Source organism: Pseudophryne corroboree, chromosome 2, assembly GCF_028390025.1.
Source record: "Pseudophryne corroboree isolate aPseCor3 chromosome 2, aPseCor3.hap2, whole genome shotgun sequence".
Taxonomy (NCBI): domain Eukaryota; kingdom Metazoa; phylum Chordata; class Amphibia; order Anura; family Myobatrachidae; genus Pseudophryne; species Pseudophryne corroboree.
The window spans coordinates 894,744,935-894,765,475 of record NC_086445.1 but is presented as its reverse complement, the minus strand read 5'-3'; the positions used below and the strand labels follow the sequence as shown (position 1 = coordinate 894,765,475).

General features: G+C 51.2%; 1 protein-coding gene across 9 annotated transcripts in view; it reads left to right on the top strand.

Moving 5' to 3' along the window:
- Positions 1-20,541, top strand: part of RAP1GAP2 (RAP1 GTPase activating protein 2) — a 1,491,256-nt gene that overhangs the window by 1,441,576 nt on the left and 29,139 nt on the right. For all 9 annotated transcript variants that reach the window (XM_063956011.1, XM_063956008.1, XM_063956013.1 and 6 more), the window contains one exon: positions 9,812-9,924. In XM_063956011.1, the coding sequence (XP_063812081.1) occupies positions 9,812-9,924 (113 nt within the window). The remainder of the gene's footprint in view (positions 1-9,811; positions 9,925-20,541) is intronic.

The window sequence follows — 20,541 nt, the reverse complement described above, 5'->3', positions numbered from 1 at the left end:
TATAGGGGGCACTGGACGGGATGTGGGGAACACTAGGCTGGAGAAGGGGGTACACTGGGCTTATTGAGGGGGTGACACTGTAACTGGACTGGCTGGAGGGTTCTTGTTAGATGTGGTAGTGGGCTGGTTGGGAAAGGGAAGGGGAAATACACTGAGCTGGCAGGGTGGGAGACACTAGGATGGGGGGGTCAGTGAGATGGAGGGGGACACTGGGCAGGATGGAAAGGGGGCTGTGGGATAGAGGTGGGAGGAGGAAAACTTGGCTGAATGGAGGATATCACTGTGACTGGCTGGCTGGGGGTGGGGGTGTTTCTAGGTGGGGGGCAGTGGGATGGGCGCAATGGGCTGGTGGGGTACACAGGGAATTATTATTACTCACTGATTTACCACCCCTATACCCAGACACTACAGTGGTGACTTCCCCTCTCTCAGCTGTTGCTCTGCACTGAGGATGATTCCCTGCACTAAGGCTGCCCTGCCATGCTAACTGCTTCCTGGCACACGGGCGGCCACAAGGTTCCGGGGATGGAGAATGGGGAGCGGACACTTTATGTACGGAGATCCAGGTACATGCAGGGAGCAGCAAGGCGTTGGTCGCAGACTCTTAGGTAGGAGCAGGGGTAGGATGGGAGAGCCGAGCAAGCACATGCAGGAAGCACCTGAGCGCTACAGGACTGCACCCTCTCACCCCACTGCAAGGTTCAGAGATGTTGGACTCAGGGCATCCTTTTATCCACATCATGGGTGCAGTGCCTGTGATCATCATCATCCCCCCCGAATCTGCCATTGTGACCGTAGGAAATAATATTCAAATGATTGAAAATGACTATTTGTAAGGTCGTCAGTCTGTGGATTCATTATTCATCACCAGTGCTTAAAGTGGTCCTAGAGAGGTGGTGGAACTCAACCCCCACCCCCCCACCCATTGGAGCCACACCCTAGCCACTCCCACCTGGCAGATGACACACCACTTAGACGGGGCGCATAGCACACTTCTCCTTCATGGGGGGAAGTGGCATCAGCGCACATAACGTCTAATCTTACATCTACCCCAAAACTCCTTGTGGCGTGCAAATTAAAATAGAAAACACACATTTTAAAACATGTTCACAAAACTAGAAACCCCTGATCATTTCGCAGGATCAGCCTCTGATGAGATTCTCAAATGTGGAGGGAAATTTCAGAGCTTTCCATCCCAACTATCCACTGGATCATTTGCCATAACGCGGCAGCTAATAGTGACGTTACCAGCCTGAGGTCTCACATTACAGCACTGGAAGTACAGTTTGCAAGTGTGGAGCTTATTGGAGCAAATAAGGTTTGAGGTAAAAATATGGTAAAAAAAAAAGTGGCAGACTACATGCACCAAGTGGTCTTATCTGCCGTCACATTTTATGTTTCTATTGTGTACTACAGTATATTACAGGTTATACTGTACTTTCAGCCATTTCACAGACACAACAGACAGCAATTAGGCATTTGTAGAGAATGGTCTAGTGAGGGCTCTGAATAAATAGGGGGTCTCGGGTACCACCAGCAACTTCTGCCTTGTGTCTGTCACTCACTACCTGCATGCGCAGTAGTTCGATAATCACCCGCTGTGTGAAAACGCACCGCAGCGATGAGGTCTGAATCGGGCCCAATATTGGGTGGAAGAGAGCAATGTAGCATCACTCACTCTGCCATATATGATATACTGTAGCATTAATCACCAACAGAGTCATGTCAATGTTATGTCCAAATATCTGTGTATTTACATAGACAGCTGAGAGTGAAATACATAAATATTGCATTGCAATTGCATGGTGTTTTTTTTTTTTTTTAATTCTTTACATGTGTGATTGAGGGAGTCTCAGTCTCTGTCCAAGCCCTCAACGTCCGCGTCGCTGGGAACCCAGTCAGGGCGGCTCCTCTCTGTCCTCTCTGCTCCCTGCAGACGCGCGATGACTTAATTCTCTCCCTCCGATGGCACAGGCTCTGGAGGAGGCGGGGCGGGTTAAATCAATCATTCCTGCCCGCGCCGCCCCAGTGTGAGTGACAGCTTGCAGAACAATAGATGTTGTGGGCAGGCAGCGGAGCCGGGGCAGCAGTCTGATTATAGTGTTCTCTCTATTCCGATTCCTGACTAGTACTTAATAGGCTGCCTGTGTGTAGTTAAGTTGGGCTGGAATGCAGTTCCGGCCCACTTTAATCACAGCAGCTATCCTCACAAATGTCAGGCATTCGACAGCATGGCCCTCGCTAGCGATGTCTTCCGTCGGCCCTGCATGTAGGGCTGATGGAGGTTGTCGCTGATGACCCATGGGAGAGCTTATCGTTAGCAACATAATGAGTACACACTTGACGTTGGTCCAATCTGCTGAATCGGACAACATATCGTCTAGTGTGTATACCCAGCTTTACTCTCAGGAGTAACCTCTGCAATCTAGAAGAGCAGCTTGGCATGTAGAGGGCAGGAACAGGAGACACGTTGTGTTTGTGTCACACTGTAAATATCACACTGACGTCCATCCTCAGACCACTTGGTAGATGCTAGAATCAAGTGGCCTAAAGGACCTATGACGCCTGGGGGAGGAGCCATGTCACCAGGGGGAGGAGTTAGGCCAGCGGAATAGTCTTCTACTATCCACGCCACCAACTACTACCTTTAGTAACCTGGTGGCGAGGGTACATTCCGGGTACCCTGTTCGGGCATGGCCCCTCCCCCTGGTGACGTGGTTCCTCCCCATGGTGACATCAGAGGTCACTTACCCAACTTGGATTTAGAACTAACCCAGACCACTTTACTTCCACTACTCTCATTAAAATATACTTTTCAGTTTTGTAATGTAAAATACTAGTTTAGGTTTCGCCAAGACCGGTGCTATCCACTCAGTAGAGTTTGCAAAGCAGGGAGATGCCGTGCTGGAGAGGCGCACTCCCTGCTCTGCTGCTGATGCTGCGCCTGTCACACTGTATGACAGGCAGCGGCACCGGCAGGGGGGAGGGGGGCATAGATGACTGAGAGTGCAGCAGCAGGGGAGGTCCCCTATAACTCACTGTGGTGCTGAGTCTCTCCTCCCTGATCTCAGCATGAGTGTCAGAAGAGCATGTGCCGAGCTGTGATTGGAGGAGCTCGGCACATACTGATTAGAAGAGCCTGTCACATGCTCCTCTGACCCCTGGAGTACGGAGAATCTTACAGCATGGCCCCTGTCTGTGAGTATTAAGCTTGGCTCTGTCTCCACAGCAACTGATCCTGTCAGCCTATCTCTGCCACCTCTCTATGCAGCTTCTGTCTCTCTCTGACTGCTGCATGTTTTATTCTGTCTCTGTATAGTCTGTGCTTAATATCTGTCCCCCCTCTCTCTGCCCATCTGTGCCCACCTCTCTCCCCAGCATCTGCCCCCCCCCTCTCTGACCAGCACCTGCCCCCTCTCTCTACCCATCATTTGACCCCCTCCCCAGCATCTGTCCCCCCTCTCTCCGCCCTTCAGGTGCCCCCCTCTCTTTCCAGCATCTGCCCCCCATCCAGCATCTGTCCCCCTCCCTCTCTCCTCATAATCTGCCCCCCCCCTCTCTGTCCAGCATCTGCTCCCTCCTCTCCCTCCCCAGCATCTGCCTTCCCTCCCCTATCTGTGTAGCATCTGCCCACCTCCTCTTGCTGCCAACATCTGCCCCCCCCCCTCTCCCGAGCATTTTCACCCCCTTTCTCTCTCCTCAGCATCAACATCTGCCCCCTCCCCAGAGTCTGCCTCCCATCTATGCCCAGCATCTGTCCCCCTCCTCCCCAGCATCTGCCTCCCCACCTCTCTCTACCCAGCATCTGCCTCTCCTCCTCTCTCTGCCCAGCACCTGTTCCATCCTCTCCCCAGCATCTGCCTCCCCTCCTCTCTCTACCCAGCATCTGCCTCTCCTCCTCTCTCTGCCCAGCATCTGCCTCCCCCCTCTCTCTGCCCAGCACCTGCCCCATCCTCTCTCTGCGCAGCATCTGCCTTCCCTCCTCTTTTTGCCTAGCATCTGCCTCTCCTTTCCCCAGCATCTGTCATCCCCTGTCAGCATCTGTCCCCCCTCTCTCCCCAGCATCTGCCCCCCCTCTCTCCCCAGCATCTGCCCCCCACCTCTCTCCCCAGCACCTGCCCCCCCTTCCCTTTCTGCCCAGAATCTGATTGCTTTCCCATTTCATTGTCCAGCATCTGCCCCCTCTCTGCCCATCGTCTGTCTCCCCCCTCTCTCTGCCTAGAATCTGGGTGCTAGCTGTCCTACCCTCTCCTCCTCTCTCTGCTCAGCATCTGCCTCCCCCCCCTCTCTGCCCAGCACCTGCCCCATCCTCTCCCCAGCATCTGCATCCCCTTTCTCTCTGTCCAGCCTCTGCCCCCCTTCCTCTCTCTGCCCAGCATCTGCCTCCCCTCCTCTCTCTGCCCAGCATCTGCCTCCCCTCCTCTCTCTGCCCAGCATCTGCCTCTCCTCCTCTCTCTGCCCAGCACCTGCCCCATCCTCTCTCTGCGCAGCATCTGCCTTCCCTCCTCTCTCTGCCCAGCATCTGCCTCTCCTCCTCTCTCTGCCCAGCATCTGCCTCTCCTCCTCTCTCTGCCCAGCACCTGCCCCATCCTCTCTCTGCGCAGCATCTGCCTTCCCTCCTCTCTCTGCCCAGCATCTGCCTCTCCTCCTCTCTCTGCCCAGCATCTGCCTCTCCTCCTCTCTCTGCCCAGCATCTGCCTCTCCTCCTCTCTCTGCCCAGAATCTGCCTCTCCTCCTCTCTCTGCCCAGCATCTGCCTCTCCTCCTCTCTCTGCCCAGAATCTGCCTCTCCTCCTCTCTCTGCCCAGCATCTGCCTCCCCTCCTCTCTCTGCGCAGCATCTGCCTTCCCTCCTCTTTTTGCCTAGCATCTGCCCCCCCTTTTCCCAGCATCTGTCATCCCCTGTCAGCATCTGTCCCCCTTCTCTCCCCAGCATCTGCACCCCCTCTCTCCCCAGCATCTGCCCCCCTCTCTCCCCAGCACCTGCCCCCCCCCCCCTTTCTGCCCAGAATCTGGTTGCTTTCCCATTTTTTTGTCCAGCATCTGCCCCGTCTCTGCCCATCGTCTGTCTCTCCCCTCTCTCTGCCCAGAATCTGGGTGCTAGCTGTCCTACCCTCTCCTCCTCTCTCTGACCAGCATCTGCCTCCCCCCCCTCTCTGCCCAGCACCTGCCCCATCCTCTCCCCAGCATCTGCATCCCCTTTCTCTCTGTCCAGCCTCTGCCCCCCTTCCTCTCTCTGCCCAGCATCTGCCTCCCCTCCTCTCTCTACCCAGCATCTGCCTCTCCTCCTCTCTCTGCCCAGCATCTGCCTCCCCCCTCTGTCTACCCAGCATCTGCCTTCCCTCCTCTCTCTGCCCAGCATCTGCCTCCCCTCCTCTCTCTGCGCAGCATCTGCCTTCCCTCCTCTTTTTGCCTAGCATCTGCCCCCCCTTTCCCCAGCATCTGTAATCCCCTGTCAGCATCTGTCCCCCTTCTCTGCCCAGCATCTGCACCCCCTCTCTCCCCAGCATCTGCCCCCCTCTCTCCCCAGCACCTGCCCCCCCCTTACTGCCCAGAATCTGGTTGCTTTCCCATTTCTTTGTCCAGCATCTGCCCCCTCTCTGCCCATCGTCTGTCTCTCCCCTCTCTCTGCCCAGAATCTGGGTGCTAGCTGTCCTACCCTCTGCTCCTCTCTCTGCCCAGCATCTGCCTCCCCCCCCTCTCTGCCCAGCACCTGCCCCATCCTCTCCCCAGCATCTGCATCCCCTTTCTCTCTGTCCAGCCTCTGCCCCCCTTCCTCTCTCTGCCCAGCATCTGCCTCCCCTCCTCTCTCTACCCAGCATCTGCCTCTCCTCCTCTCTCTACCCAGCATCTGCCTCTCCTCCTCTCTCTGCCCAGCATCTGCCTCTCCTCCTCTTTTTGCCCAGCATCTGCCTCCCCCCCTCTCTCTGCCCAGCACCTGCCCCATCCTCTCCCCAGCATCTGCATCCCCTTTCTCTCTGTCCAGCCTCTGCCCCCTTCCTCTCTCTGACCAGCATCTGCCTCCCCTCCTCTCCCTACCCAACATCTGCCCCCCCCCCCCCGAGCATTTTCACCCCCTTTCTCTCTCAGCATCAACATCTGCCCCCCTCCCCAGAGTCTGCCTCCCATCTATGCCCAGCATCTGTCCCCCTCCTCCCCAGCATCTGCCTACCCCCCTCTCTCTGCCCAGCACCTGCCCCATCCTCTCCCCAGCATCTGCACCCCCTTTCTCTCTGTCCAGCCTCTGCCCCCCTTCCTCTCTCTGCCCAGCATCTGCCTCCCCTCCTCTCTCTACCCAGCATCTGCTTCTCCTCCTCTCTCTGCCCAGAATCTGCCTCTCCTCCTCTCTCTGCGCAGCATCTGCCTTCCCTCCTCTTTTTGCCTAGCATCTGCCCCCCCTCTCTCCCCAGCATCTGCCCCCCCTCTCTCCCCAGCATCTGCCCCCCTCTCTCCCCAGCACCTGCCCCCCCCCTTTCTGCCCAGAATCTGGTTGCTTTCCCATTTTTTTGTCCAGCATCTGCCCCCTCTCTGCCCATCGTCTGTCTCTCCCCTCTCTCTGCCCAGAATCTGGGTGCTAGCTGTCCTACCCTCTCCTCCTCTCTCTGACCAGCATCTGCCTCCCCCCCCTCTCTGCCCAGCACCTGCCCCATCCTCTCCCCAGCATCTGCATCCCCTTTCTCTCTGTCCAGCCTCTGCCCCCCTTCCTCTCTCTGCCCAGCATCTGCCTCCCCTCCTCTCTCTACCCAGCATCTGCCTCTCCTCCTCTCTCTGCCCAGCATCTGCCTCCCCCCTCTGTCTACCCAGCATCTGCCTTCCCTCCTCTCTCTGCCCAGCATCTGCCTCCCCTCCTCTCTCTGCGCAGCATCTGCCTTCCCTCCTCTTTTTGCCTAGCATCTGCCCCCCCTTTCCCCAGCATCTGTAATCCCCTGTCAGCATCTGTCCCCCTTCTCTGCCCAGCATCTGCACCCCCTCTCTCCCCAGCATCTGCCCCCCTCTCTTCCCAGCACCTGCCCCCCCCCCTTTCTGCCCAGAATCTGGTTGCTTTCCCATTTCTTTGTCCAGCATCTGCCCCCTCTCTGCCCATCGTCTGTCTCTCCCCTCTCTCTGCCCAGAATCTGGGTGCTAGCTGTCCTACCCTCTCCTCCTCTCTCTGCCCAGCATCTGCCCCCCCCCCCTCTCTGCCCAGCACCTGCCCCATCCTCTCCCCAGCATCTGCATCCCCTTTCTCTCTGTCCAGCCTCTGCCCCCCTTCCTCTCTCTGCCCAGCATCTGCCTCCCCTCCTCTCTCTACCCAGCATCTGCCTCTCCTCCTCTCTCTACCCAGCATCTGCCTCTCCTCCTCTCTCTGCCCAGCATCTGCCTCTCCTCCTCTTTTTGCCCAGCATCTGCCTCCCCCCCTCTCTCTGCCCAGCACCTGCCCCATCCTCTCCCCAGCATCTGCATCCCCTTTCTCTCTGTCCAGCCTCTGCCCCCTTCCTCTCTCTGACCAGCATCTGCCTCCCCTCCTCTCCCTACCCAACATCTGCCCCCCCCCCCCCCCCGAGCATTTTCACCCCCTTTCTCTCTCAGCATCAACATCTGCCCCCCTCCCCAGAGTCTGCCTCCCATCTATGCCCAGCATCTGTCCCCCTCCTCCCCAGCATCTGCCTACCCCCCTCTCTCTGCCCAGCACCTGCCCCATCCTCTCCCCAGCATCTGCACCCCCTTTCTCTCTGTCTAGCCTCTGCCCCCCTTCCTCTCTCTGCCCAGCATCTGCCTCCTCTCCTCTCTATACCCAGCATCTGCTTCTCCTCCTCTCTCTGCGCAGCATCTGCCTTCCCTCCTCTTTTTGCCTAGCATCTGCCCCCCCCTCTCTCCCCAGCATCTGCCCCCCTCTCTCCCCAGCACCTGCCCCCCCCCCTTTCTGCCCAGAATCTGGTTGCTTTCCCATTTCTTTGTCCAGCATCTGCCCCCTCTCTGCCCATCGTCTGTCTCTCCCCTCTCTCTGCCCAGAATCTGGGTGCTAGCTGTCCTACCCTTTATTTAAACACAATATGCCCCTCTCTCCCCAACATCTGCACCCCCTTTCTCTCTGTTCAGCATCTGTCCCCCTCCTCTCCCTGACCAGCATCTGTCTGCCCCCTCTCCCCAGCATTTGTCTTCACCTGTCCAGCATCTGTCCCCCTTCTCTCACCAGCGTCTGCCCCCGTCTCTCCCCAGCATCTGTCCCCCTCTCTCCCCTGCGTCTGCCTCCCGCATAGAGAGCAAAGGTGCTTTGCTCCACTACCGCTGCGCTCGACACAGTTTACCGTTCCCAATCGTAGTCCACGTGGATCATAAAGTATGAAAAGTAAAAAAATAGAAAAGTAATGGTCGTGTCGACCTATTTCTAGTGTCAACCTATTCACTGTCGACCTATGGGTGTCGACCTAAGTGGTGTCGACCCAGAGTTCGGATACCCATCTGGCTACCTCTCTCCTCTCTAAGGGGTATAATCAATTGAAGTCGAAAGCTGCCGTCTGTCGAAAAGACGTCAGTTTTCGACTTTTTTAGGTCGGAAGGGGTTCCGACCTATTCAATATAACCCCAAATTATTTGACAAGTCGAGGAATTCGACTTGTCAAAAAGCACGTGGATCGGCGGAATAGCTGCCGATCCGTGTGATTGTGTCGAAAACGGTTTTGGACCCCTTTTTGACCATCTCAATTCGACTTTAAAAAAGACGAATTAAGATGCGGGAGCAGAGACGGGGGAGAGGAGGTGACGGGGGGAGATGGGGGAGAGCCGCGGGCAGCCGGGGGAGCAGCGCTACAGCAGCGGCATAGCAGCGTAGCTGGAGGATGTGTCACAGCCGCTGCTCACAGCAGCGTCCACCCGGCTCCAGCAAGCAAGACCTCGCTTGCTGTAGCCGGGTGGACGCTGCCGTGAGCGGCGCCTGTGACACCGGCTGTGACACATCCTCCAACTACGCTGCTATGCCGCTGCTGTAGCGCTGCTCTCCCCTGTCTGCCCGCGGCTCTCCCCCGTCTCCCCTCCCGCATCTCAATTCGACTTTTTTAAAAGTCGAATTGAGATGGCATTGAATAGCCCAAGTCGGATCCATTCCGACAAATGAATGTCGGAATGGATCCGAATTCAATTGAATATACCCCTAAGTCTCCTTGTACCCCATCTATCATGTCTTTACTCCATTTTTCTTCCACCATTTTCCAACAACACCTGCTTTTCCCTTGTTCCCCTCACAACACACTGTTCCTCTTACCTTTCACCTTCTTCTGTCTCCCCTTTCTTATTCCTCTTCTGCTCTTTTCACATCTTATGTCACTACTACTGTGGGCATTATGTGTAAAAGGGGCACTACTTTGGGCTTGGTGTATACGGGGCACAAATGTGTGTCGTAACGTGAATAAGGGACACTACTATGTAGTGTAATGTGAATCGGGGGCACTACGTGTGGTGTAATGTGAATAAGATTGTACTTCTGTGTGGTATACTCAAATCTGTACTATTCTGTGACCACGCCCCTTCCTTGTGAGACCACAACCCTTATTTGCATCGCATGCCTTCAGCGTGCATTGTCACTTTTTTAAATATGGTAGGGAGGGCACAAATTTATAGTTTGCAGGAAGGCTCTAAACACCCTAGCACCAGCCCTGGGTTTAGCCTTATTGATTAGAGTAAGGGGACATCAGGACTGCCCTTATTGCATGTATCACATTTGTATTTGAATGTTTCTATTATGGTGGTCAAAATACACCTAGATATGTGCAGTTTTTACTATAATTCTCATTGTTGCAAGCTAATATGCCTTTTCATTGTAAATGTGTATTACAGCCTCCTGCAGTAGTGACCAAGACACAGTCTAAGAGCCCAATAAAGCGGAGATCAGGTCTCTTCCCTCGGCTGCACACAGGAACCGAAACCCAGCCAGACGGCCGACCACGCTGGTATAAACCATATAGTGCTATAGAACTGTATTACATGGAATGTGCTGCATATCCTTTGTTTCATTCATTTCACCAAATGGCCATTGAGAAAAAAGTGTTTTGGCTGTACCACAATGAGTGCACAGCAACGAGTATACAGAACAGCGGAACTGGTTCATTTCCGCAGCAGGGCTGCCTCTCCATTTCTGTATCTCAATATAATATAGCAGTAATGTTCCTGTTTTGGGAAACTAAAGTTTAAAAATATGACTTCTTATTTATATTTAGTGAGCGGTGAATTCATCAATTTTATTTGGGGCACAGTGATGTCACCTGTGTCACATGATATCTGCTGAAAGTGTCCATGATGGAATAAATAACTCTCAGCGGAGAATAAACTCACCTGGATATGGGGATCTTGCAGTATATAAATTTAATGGCATGTTCCATATTGAAATGCATATTATAAGACATAAAGTACATCAATTGTAACATTAAGGATATTAAAAATCACCTCAAAGTTCCCTGACCTCTATAAAAGTGGGAGGCAGCCTGGAACCTACATGTAATGAGTTTCTGCAGGACTTATAATGTCCATATATAATTTATAGTATCCCATATATCATTTTATATGCAAAATAACAATTAACCAGTAAATGTACAGTATAATACCACTTTCATACCGCACAAATAACCCGGTATCGGTTCGGCGTGAAAGGGCCATGGTCGAATTCCCGGTTCACAGTATTATTCCCGGGTTGAATACCGGGTCAGTGGCGGTGTGAACGGGTTTGGGACCTGTTCACTACAATAGGGAGCGGCGGCGCGGAGATGAGCCCTCTGCCGCTATGACATCCAACCCGGCAAATTGCCGGGATGGTATGCCTGCTGTTAGGGTCCAATGCCGGATCCCACCCTGGAAGGACCCGTTTCCAATTCTCGGGTGGGATCCGGCATTGGCGGTGTGAAAGGGGTATTAATGTATTTTTCATACATTTATTTTGCACATTAACAGTAAAGAGTGGGGTAAAGATAAATGAAAATTAATAACAATATTTGTAATATAAAAATTTAGTTTATAAGGACATTCGAAGGTAATAAACAGCTGTATAAATAAAATATTAACTTCTCAGTGACTTCTGATATCCAAATAATCTACATTAACATCAACAGTGGCATAACGGGGTAGATGTGATGTGATGACTTTGATGTAATCACTGTGATATTTAGTAGGACTCCTATTGCAAATCTTGGGGAATATTTACTAAGGTGCGGGTTTACAAAAGTGGAGATGTTGCCCATCGTAAACTGTATACATACTATGGGGTCTATTTACTAAGCCGTGGATGGAGATAAACAACCAGCCAATCAGCTCCTAACTGCCATGTTACAGGCTGGGTTTGAAAAACGACAGTTAGGAGCTGGTTGGTTGGGATTTTAACTCCAGCCACTCTATCTCCATCCAAGGCTTAGTAAATAGACCCCTATGTTTTCTACTGATATGGACTATATAGTCCATATCGGTAGTTCATATCGCTCCGTGTGTATGCCCCGTTACTGAAGACACTAAATTCATTCATTGTGTGCACCTGCTCTACTGACTACTCTATGTGAATCCATTAAAGTTGTGGGTATGAGTTGATCCTAATTGATTACTGTATATACATATTTTAGTGGAACAATTATAAAAGCAAAGACAAGTATATTTATCTGTGTTTTGAGTATATACAAATTACAGATGCATAGACTGAGCAGAAAAGTCTCCATATACTGTAAGTGACTTTGGATGAGGCTACAATGCAAGAAAGATGCTAAATTCAGAGATAAGTAGGAAAGTCCCATTACAGAGCATGGCACAGCATATAGTATACATAGGGCAGGTGTATGAGGACACATACATTGGCTCACATGCCACTGGCACTGTATGCAAATGAGAGAGGCGACAAATAGATTCTGGATTATACCCACAGATTGAACAGCCAATAAAAATAAAGCATAGAGATTGCTTATCCCTATATACATACATGTGATCTGCCCCTTCTGCTTCTTTATATCTTGATTTGAGCAAGCCTTCCGGGTGACATGTAACATAGGGCGGATACGCTAATGTGGACAGATCTAAATAGCTTAGGTAGAAAAACAACCCCCTACCTATGTACTGCACCTGACAGAAAAGAGGGAACTGCTAAATATATCTACTTACACACAAATCCATGATACACGTTCTTATTCTCTAAGGCTTTAATTAATAAAGCAATGAAGGGCTTAGATAAGGTGTTCCTGCGCTCCTGTGCCTCCTGCCAGCAGGACTGAGGGGCATGTCCTGTCCTCTTACTTTTCCTGGTGTTCACCAGGCTCATCCATTTCTTACTTAGTGACAGGATGGCGATCCTGGCCCCTCCTTGTATTCTTGGACAAGGGTGTCTTGTGGCCTTTTCCAGCTCTTTCCAGAGATCTTTCACATCCATATCAGAAAGTTCGTAGTTAGAGATAAACTCTTTCACCGTTGTTATCACACTCACAAGTGCTGCAGTGTCCTGATACATCTGCAGGCCTTTCACAGCCTGGAATAGGAGTTTCTTCAAGCACTGCCTCCTTGCCAGGGTGTGATAGATGACCTCCTGGTATTTCGGGTCACTGCAGGCCAGCGCCGTCCTTAGTCCAAGGCAGCAGTGGAGAGTGACAGCTGCAGCATCGGATATTTGCTGGTTATTGCAGTGCAGTGAGACAAGCAATGGCAGCAGCTGTCCTTTAATAACCGTCCAGATGTAGCAGCCCGGGAACTGTCTGTAACGCCTTACAAGGTTCCCAAATAGGCTGATGGCAGAAAGCTGCACTGTTTCATCTGGAGACTTCAGGTACACCAGGATATGATGCAGGATCACATCATATTTGTGGAAGCTCTTATTATCATCCTTCTGGACTATATCCTCCAATGTCTTCAGCAGCACCGGCACAATCTCTGTTGGCGCTTCTTTCAGATCTTGAAGCAGACTTTTGGAGAGGACGTCCATTGAAAGATTAAATCGGAATAAACAAAACAATTTGAAGCTCTGTTCAACTCGCTATGACCAGTAGTCACAATATGAGGCTACCAGTGGCTAGCCCCCTACATACATAGGCATGTGAGGCTTTATGACATCACTCCCATGTCACTGATGATGGGTCTCAAGACAAGCATATGTTGAATATACACATCTGGCCCCAAATACATTAAGCCTTAACAATTGCTAAAGTGGAGATGGATAAAGAGTGATAAAGTACCAGCCAACCAGCTCCTAACTGTCATTTCTCTAACGTCCTAAGTGGATGCTGGGGACTCCGTAAGGACCATGGGGAATAGCGGCTCCGCAGGAGACTGGGCACAACTAAAGAAAGCTTTAGGACTACCTGGTGTGCACTGGCTCCTCCCACTATGACCCTCCTCCAGACCTCAGTTAGAATCTTGTGCCCGGCTGAGCTGGATGCACACTAGGGGCTCTCCTGAGCTCCTAGAAAGAAAGTATATTTAGGTTTTTTATTTTCAGTGAGATCTGCTGGCAACAGACTCACTGCAGCGAGGGACTAAGGGGAGAAGAAGCGAACCTACCTAACAGGTGGTAGTTTGGGCTTCTTAGGCTACTGGACACCAGTAGCTCCAGAGGGATCGACCGCAGGACCCGACCTTGGTGTTCGTTCCCGGAGCCGCGCCGCCGTCCCCCTTACAGAGCCAGAAGAGTGAAGAGGTCCGGAAAATCGGCGGCAGAAGACTTCGGTCTTCACCAAAGTAGCGCACAGCACTGCAGCTGTGCGCCATTGCTCCTCATGTACACCTCACACTCCGGTCACTGATGGGTGCAGGGCGCTGGGGGGGGGGGGGGGGGGGGGGGCGCCCTGAGGGCAATATAAGACACCTTGGCTGGCAAATCTACATCATATATAGTCCTAGAGGCTATATAGATGTAAAAATACCCCTGCCAGTATTCCAGAAAAAGCGGGAGAAGTCAGCCGAAAAAGGGGCGGGGCTATCTCCCTCAGCACACTGGCGCCATTTTATCTTCACAGTCTAGCTGGAAGATAGCTCCCCAGGCTCTCTCCTTTAGTTTTCAGGCTCAAAGGGTTAAAAAGAGAGGGGGGGCACTAAATTTAGGCGCAATATATGTATACAAGCAGCTATTGGGGGAAAAATTACTCAGTTATAGTGTTAATCCCTGCATTATATAGCGCTCTGGTGTGTGCTGGCATACTCTCTCTCTGTCTCCCCAAAGGACTTTGTGGGGTCCTGTCCTCAGTCAGAGCATTCCCTGTGTGTGTACGGCTGTGTCGACATGTTGGATGAGGAAGGTTACGTGGAGGCGGAGCAGAGGCCGATAAATGGGATGTCGTCCCCTGTGGGGCCGACACCAGAGTGGATGGATAGGTGGAAGGTATTAACCGACAATGTCAACTCCTTACATAAAAGGCTGGATGACGTAACAGCTGTGGGACAGCCGGCTTTTCAGCCCGCGCCTGCCCAGGCGTCTCAAAGGCCATCAGGGGCTCAAAAAACGCCCGTTACCTCAGATGGCAGACACAGATGTCGACACGGAGTCTGACTCCAGTGTCGACGAGGTTGAGATATATATACACAATCCACTAGGAACATCCGTTACATGATCTCGGCAATGATAAATGTGTTACGCATTTCTGACATGAACCCAAGTACCACATAAAAGGGGTTTTATTTTTGGGGAGAAAAAGCAGCCAGTGTTTTGTTCCCCCATCAGATGAGTGAATGAAGTGTGTAAAGAAGCGTGAGTTCCCCCGATAAGAAACTGGTGATTTCTAATAAGTTACTGATGGCGTACCCTTTCCCGCCAGAGGATAGGTCACGTTGGGAGATATCCCCTAGGGTGGATAAGGCGCTCACACGTTTGTAAAAAAAAAAAAAAGGTGGCACTGCCGTCTTAGGATACGGCCACCTTGAAGGAGCCTGCTGATAAAAAGCAGGAGGCTATCCTGAAGTCTGTATATACACACTCAGGTACTATACTGAGACCTAAAATTGCCTCAGCATAAATAGTGCTGCTGCAGCGTGGTCTGATACCCTGTCAGATAATATTAATACCCTAGACAGGGATAATATTTTGCTAACATAGAGCATATTAAAGACGTCGTCTTATATGAAGGATGCACAGGGGGATATTTGCCGGCTGGCATCCAGAATTAATGCAATGTCCATTCTGCCAGGAGGGTATTAGAGACCCGGCAGTGGACAGGTGATGCTGCCTTAAAAGGCACATGGAGATTCTGCCTTATAAGGGTGAGGAATTGTTTGGGGATGGTCTCTGGGACCTCGTATCCACAGCAACAGCTGGGAAGAAAAATTTTTACCTCAGGTTTCCTCACAGCCTAAGAAAGCACCGTATTTTCAGGTACAGTCCTTTCGGCTTCAGAAAAGCAAGCGGGTCAAAGGCGCTTCCTTTCTGCACAGAGACAAGGGAAGAAGGAAAAAGCTGCACCAGACAGCCAATTCCCAAGATCAAAAATCTTCCCCCGCTTCCTGAGTCCACCGCATGACGCTGGGGCTCCACAGGTGGAGACAGGTGCGGTGGGGGCGCGTCTCGGGAACTTCAGGGACCAGTGGGCTTGCCCACAGGTGGATCCCTAGGTTCTGCAAGTAGTATCACAGGGATACAAGCTGGAGTTCGAGGCGACTCCCCCTCGCCGTTACCTCACATTAGCCTTGCCTGCTGCCCTTGGAGAAAGGGAGGTAGTACTGGCGGCAATTCACAAGCTGTACTTCCAGCATGTGAAATCAAGGTAACCCTCCGTCAACAAGGCCGGGGTTACTATTCCAAAATGTTTGTGGTACCGAAACCAGACGGTTCGGTGAGACCCATTCTAAAATTGAAATCCTTGAACACTTATATACGAAGGTTCAAGTTCAAAATGGAATCACTCAGGGCGATTATTGCAAGCCTGGAGAATTTCATGGTATCACTGGACATCAAGGATGCTTACCTGCATGTCCCTATTTACCTTCTTCACCAGGTGTACCTCAAAATTGTGGTACAGGATTGTCATTACCAATTCCAGACGTTGCCGTTGGTCTGTCCCCGGCACCGAGGGTATTTACCAAGGTAATGGCCGAAGTACTTATCCCGTACTTGGACGATCTCCTTATAAAGGCGAGGTCCAGGGAGCAGTTGTTCGTCGGAGTAGCACTATCTCGGGAAGTGCTACAACAGCACGGCTGGATTCTGAATATTCCAAAGTCGCAGCTGGTTCCTACGACGCGTCTACTGTTCCTGGGTATGGTTCTGGACACAGAACAGGATAAAAAGGGTTTCTCCCGGAGGAGAAGTCCAAGGAGTTGGCGTCTCTAGACAGAGACCTCCTAATACAAATACAGGTGTCGGTGCATCAATGCACGCGAGCCTTGGAAAAGATGGTAGCTTCTTACGAAGAAATTCCATTCACCAGGTCCCATGCAAGGATCTTCCAGTGGGATCTGTTGGACAAGTGGTCCGGGTCGCATCTTCAGATGCATCGGCGGATAACCCTGTCTCCAAGGGCCAGGGTGTCGCTGTGGTGGTGACTGCAGAGTGCTCATCTTCTAGGGGGCCGCAGATTCGGCATACAGGACTGGGTCCTGGTGACCACGGATGCCAGCCTTCAAGGCTGGGGGGCAGTCACACAGGGAAGAAACTTCCAAGGCCTATGGAAAAGTCAGGAGACTTCCCTACACATAAATGTTCTGGAACTATGGGCCATTTACAATGCCCTAAGTCAGGCTAGACCCCTGCTTCAACACCGGCCGGTGCTGATCCAGTCAGACAACATCACGGCGGTCGCTCATGTAAACCGACAGGGCGGCACAAGAAGCAGGATGGCGATGGCAGAAGCCACAAGGATTCTCCGATGGGCGGAAAATCATGTGTTAGCACTGTCAGCAGTGTTCATTCCCGGAGTGGAAAACTGAGAAGCAGACTTTCTCAGCAGACACGACCTCCACCCGGGAGAGTGGGGACTTCATCCAGAAGTCTTCCAAATGATTGTACACCGTTGGGAAAGGCCACAGGTGGACATGATGGCGTCCCGCCTCAACAAAAAGCTACAAAGATATTGCGCCAGGTCAAGGGACCCTCAGGCGATAGCTGTGGACGCTCTGGTAACACCGAGGGTGTACCAGTCGGTGTATGTGTTCCCTTCTCTGCCTCTCATACCCAGGGTAATGAGAATAATAAGAAGGAGAGGAGTAAGAACTATACTCATTGTTCCGGGTTGGCCAAGAAGAGCTTGGTACCCAGAACTCCAAGAAATATTCTCAGAGGACCCATGGCCTCTGCCGCTCAGACAGGACCTGCTGCAGCAGGGGGCCTGTCTGTTCCAAGACGTACCGCGGCTGCGTTTGACGGCATGGCGGTTGAACGCCGGATCCTGAAGGAAAAGGGCATTCCGGAGGAAGTTATCCCTACGCTATTTAAAGCTAGGAAAGAAGTGAACGCAAACCATTATCACCGCATATGGCGGAAATATGTTGTGTGCTGTGAGGCCAGTAAGGCCCCAAAGGAGGAATTTCAGCTAGGTCGATTTCTGCACTTCCTACAAGTCAGAGGTTACTATGGGCCTAAAATTGGGTTCCATTAAGGTCCAGATTTCGGCTCTATCGATTTTCTTCCAAAATAGAACTGGCTTCACTGCCTGAAGTTCAGACTTTTGTTAAGGGAGTGCTGCATAGTCAGCCCCCGTTTGTGCCTCCAGTGGCACCGTGGGATCTCAACGTAGTGTTGGATTTCCTGAAGTCGCATTGAGTTGAGCCACTTAAATCCGTGGAGCTACAATACCTCACGTGGAAAGTGGTCATGCTGTGGGCCTGGGCGTCGGCCAGGCGTGTATCAGAATTGGCGGCTTTGTCATGCAAAAGCCGTTATCTGTATTTTATGTGGATAAGGCGGAATTGAGGACTCGTTCCCAATTCCTTCCTAAGGTGGTATCAGTTTTTCATGTGAACCAACCTATTGTGGTGCCTGTGGCTACTTGGGACTTGGAGGATTCCAAGTTTCTGGACGTAGTCAGGGCCCTGAAAAGTATATGTTTCCAGGACGGCTGGAGTCAGGAAAACTGACTCGCTATTTATCCTGTTTGCACCCAACAAGCTGGGTGCTCCTGCTTCTAAGCAGACTATTGCTCGCTGGATCTGTAGCACGATTCAACTTGCACATTCTGCGGCTGGACTGCCGCACCCTAAATCTGTAAAAGCCCATTCCACGAGGAAAGTGGGCTCTTCTTGGGCGGCTGCCCGAGGGGTCTCGGCTTTACAAATTTGCCAAGCTGTTACTTGGTCGGGTTCAAACACTTTTGCAAGAGTCTACAAGTTTGATACCCTGGCTGAGGAGGACCTAGAGTCTGCTCATTCGGTGCTGCAGAGTCATCCGCACTCTCCCGCCCGTTTGGGAGCTTTGGTATAATCCCCATGGTCCTTACGGAGTCCCCAGCATCCACTTAGGACGTTAGAGAAAATAAGATTTGACTCACCGGTAAATCTATTTCTCGTAGTCCGTAGTGGATGCTGGGCGCCCATCCCGAGTGCGGATTGTCTGCAATACTTGTATATAGTTATTGCCTAACTAAAGGTTTTTGTTGAGCCATCTGTTGAGAGACTCAGTTGTTATCATACTGTTAACTGGGTATTGTATCACGAGTTATACGGTGTGATTGGTGTGGCTGGTATGAGTCTTACCCGGGATTCAAAATCCTTCCTTATTGTGTCAGCTCTTCCGGGCACAGTATCCTAACTGAGGTCTGGAGGAGGGTCATAGTGGGAGGAGCCAGTGCACACCAGGTAGTCCTAAAGCTTTCTTTAGTTGTGCCCAGTCTCCTGCGGAGCCGCTATTCCCCATGGTCCTTACGGAGTCCCAGCATCCACTACGGACTACGAGAAATAGAATTACCGGTGAGTAAAATCTTATTTTTTCAAACACAGCCTGTGACATGGCAGTTAGGAGCTGATTGGCTGGTGCTTTATCTGCGTCCACTTTATCTCTTGTTAAGGCTTAATACATTTGGGCCATAGATCTGTACACGTAAAGTGGAAGCAATTGTGGCTGACTTGTCATCAACTTTATGTCAGCCCCTCTCTGTGTCAAAGATAGAGAAACGTTATAAATATTATTTGATACGCCTCAGTAAACTGCATGTTATCATCTTCCAGCTACGTCTCAGTGCTGCTCTTTTCAGTGACATTTTCAAATGTTATATTATTCAGAAAATAAATTTTCCAAGCTTTAAAAGATTCTTGTTCTTTCATAAAGCTCCACAACTCCTGTTGATCATCACCCCAATGGGGCACATGTCAGGGTAGAGACTCATTTGGTAAAAAGTTGAACATGAAAATAAACATCCATTGGAGAGAAAGTATTATCTAGTTAGAACGAAGTACAGCATCAATCCACCAAGGGGCATTTACAGACATTGTTAGTGTGCCCCCCACAGCGAATGGGTCATATTGGTGTAACTAGTTTAGTTGCATGTGATGTGCATGGGTCTGTATGTAATGATTGTGAGGGGTGAAATATTTCACATATTCGTATCGGAGGAGCCAGTGGCGTCACAAGGGGGCTGCGGCCCGCTCCCGGGTGTCACCCGCTGAGGGGTGACACCAAAATGCCGGCTCCTGCACAGTGACAGGAGCCGAGTGCTGCACTGTTATATTATGTGCAGCACTCGACTCCTGTCACTGTGTAGGAGCCATCACTGCAGGGACAGCACCCCTGGAAGTCAGCCCTCACCTCCCACACCCCCCAGTGACAAAAAAAAGGGTGTCGGGACGTGAAGCCCCGCCCCCTCCCGCAAAGCCCCACCCCTTTTTGTGCCTGAAATAAGCTATAAACGGGTGCCGCCCGGGAAGCCCCACCCCTCTATTTAAGCCCCACTCATTCATGTTAAGCCCCGTCCCTTTTTCCTCGCTGCTGCACTGGGTGTTACAGAGGTGAGTGACGCCTCTGGGAGGAGCTAAGTGGTTTGGAGAATATCCAACTTTATTAGGAGTCTATTTACTAAGCCTTAGACGGAGATAAAGTGGACAAAGATAAAGCACCAGTTAATCACCTAACTGTCATTTTTTACACCCAGCCTGTGACATGGCAGTTAGGTGCTGATTGGCTGATACTTTCTTTCCGTTCAAGGCTTAGTAAATAGACCCCTTAATTCAGATTGGACACACCCGTGTACTTAGAATTGCACTCATATGATGAAAACATTTATTGTATTGTTATACAGGATGAGATATTTAGTAAGATTTCAGGTATGGAGAAGGCACATACTGTATATGGGTATGTGTTAGCATTATCATCATGCTGAAAGTAGAGATGAGCGGGTTCGGATTTTACTCTGTTCTCAAAACAGAATCTTATTGGCTATCCAAAACACGAGACATCCGTGAGCCAATAAGATGCCGCTTTGAGAACCGAGTAAATCCGAACCCACTCATCTCTAGCTTAAAGTTAAATTGACAAAACAGTTAAAATGCTTTAATTAGCATTAGTACGGCGCAGACATTATACCGTCAGACTTATACTGTCCTCATAGTAATTGACCACATTGTTAACGCCAATAAATCATTCCAGACCCAGCAGATAACATTGATAATCCTTTTATGGGGAAAGACTAGTTTAT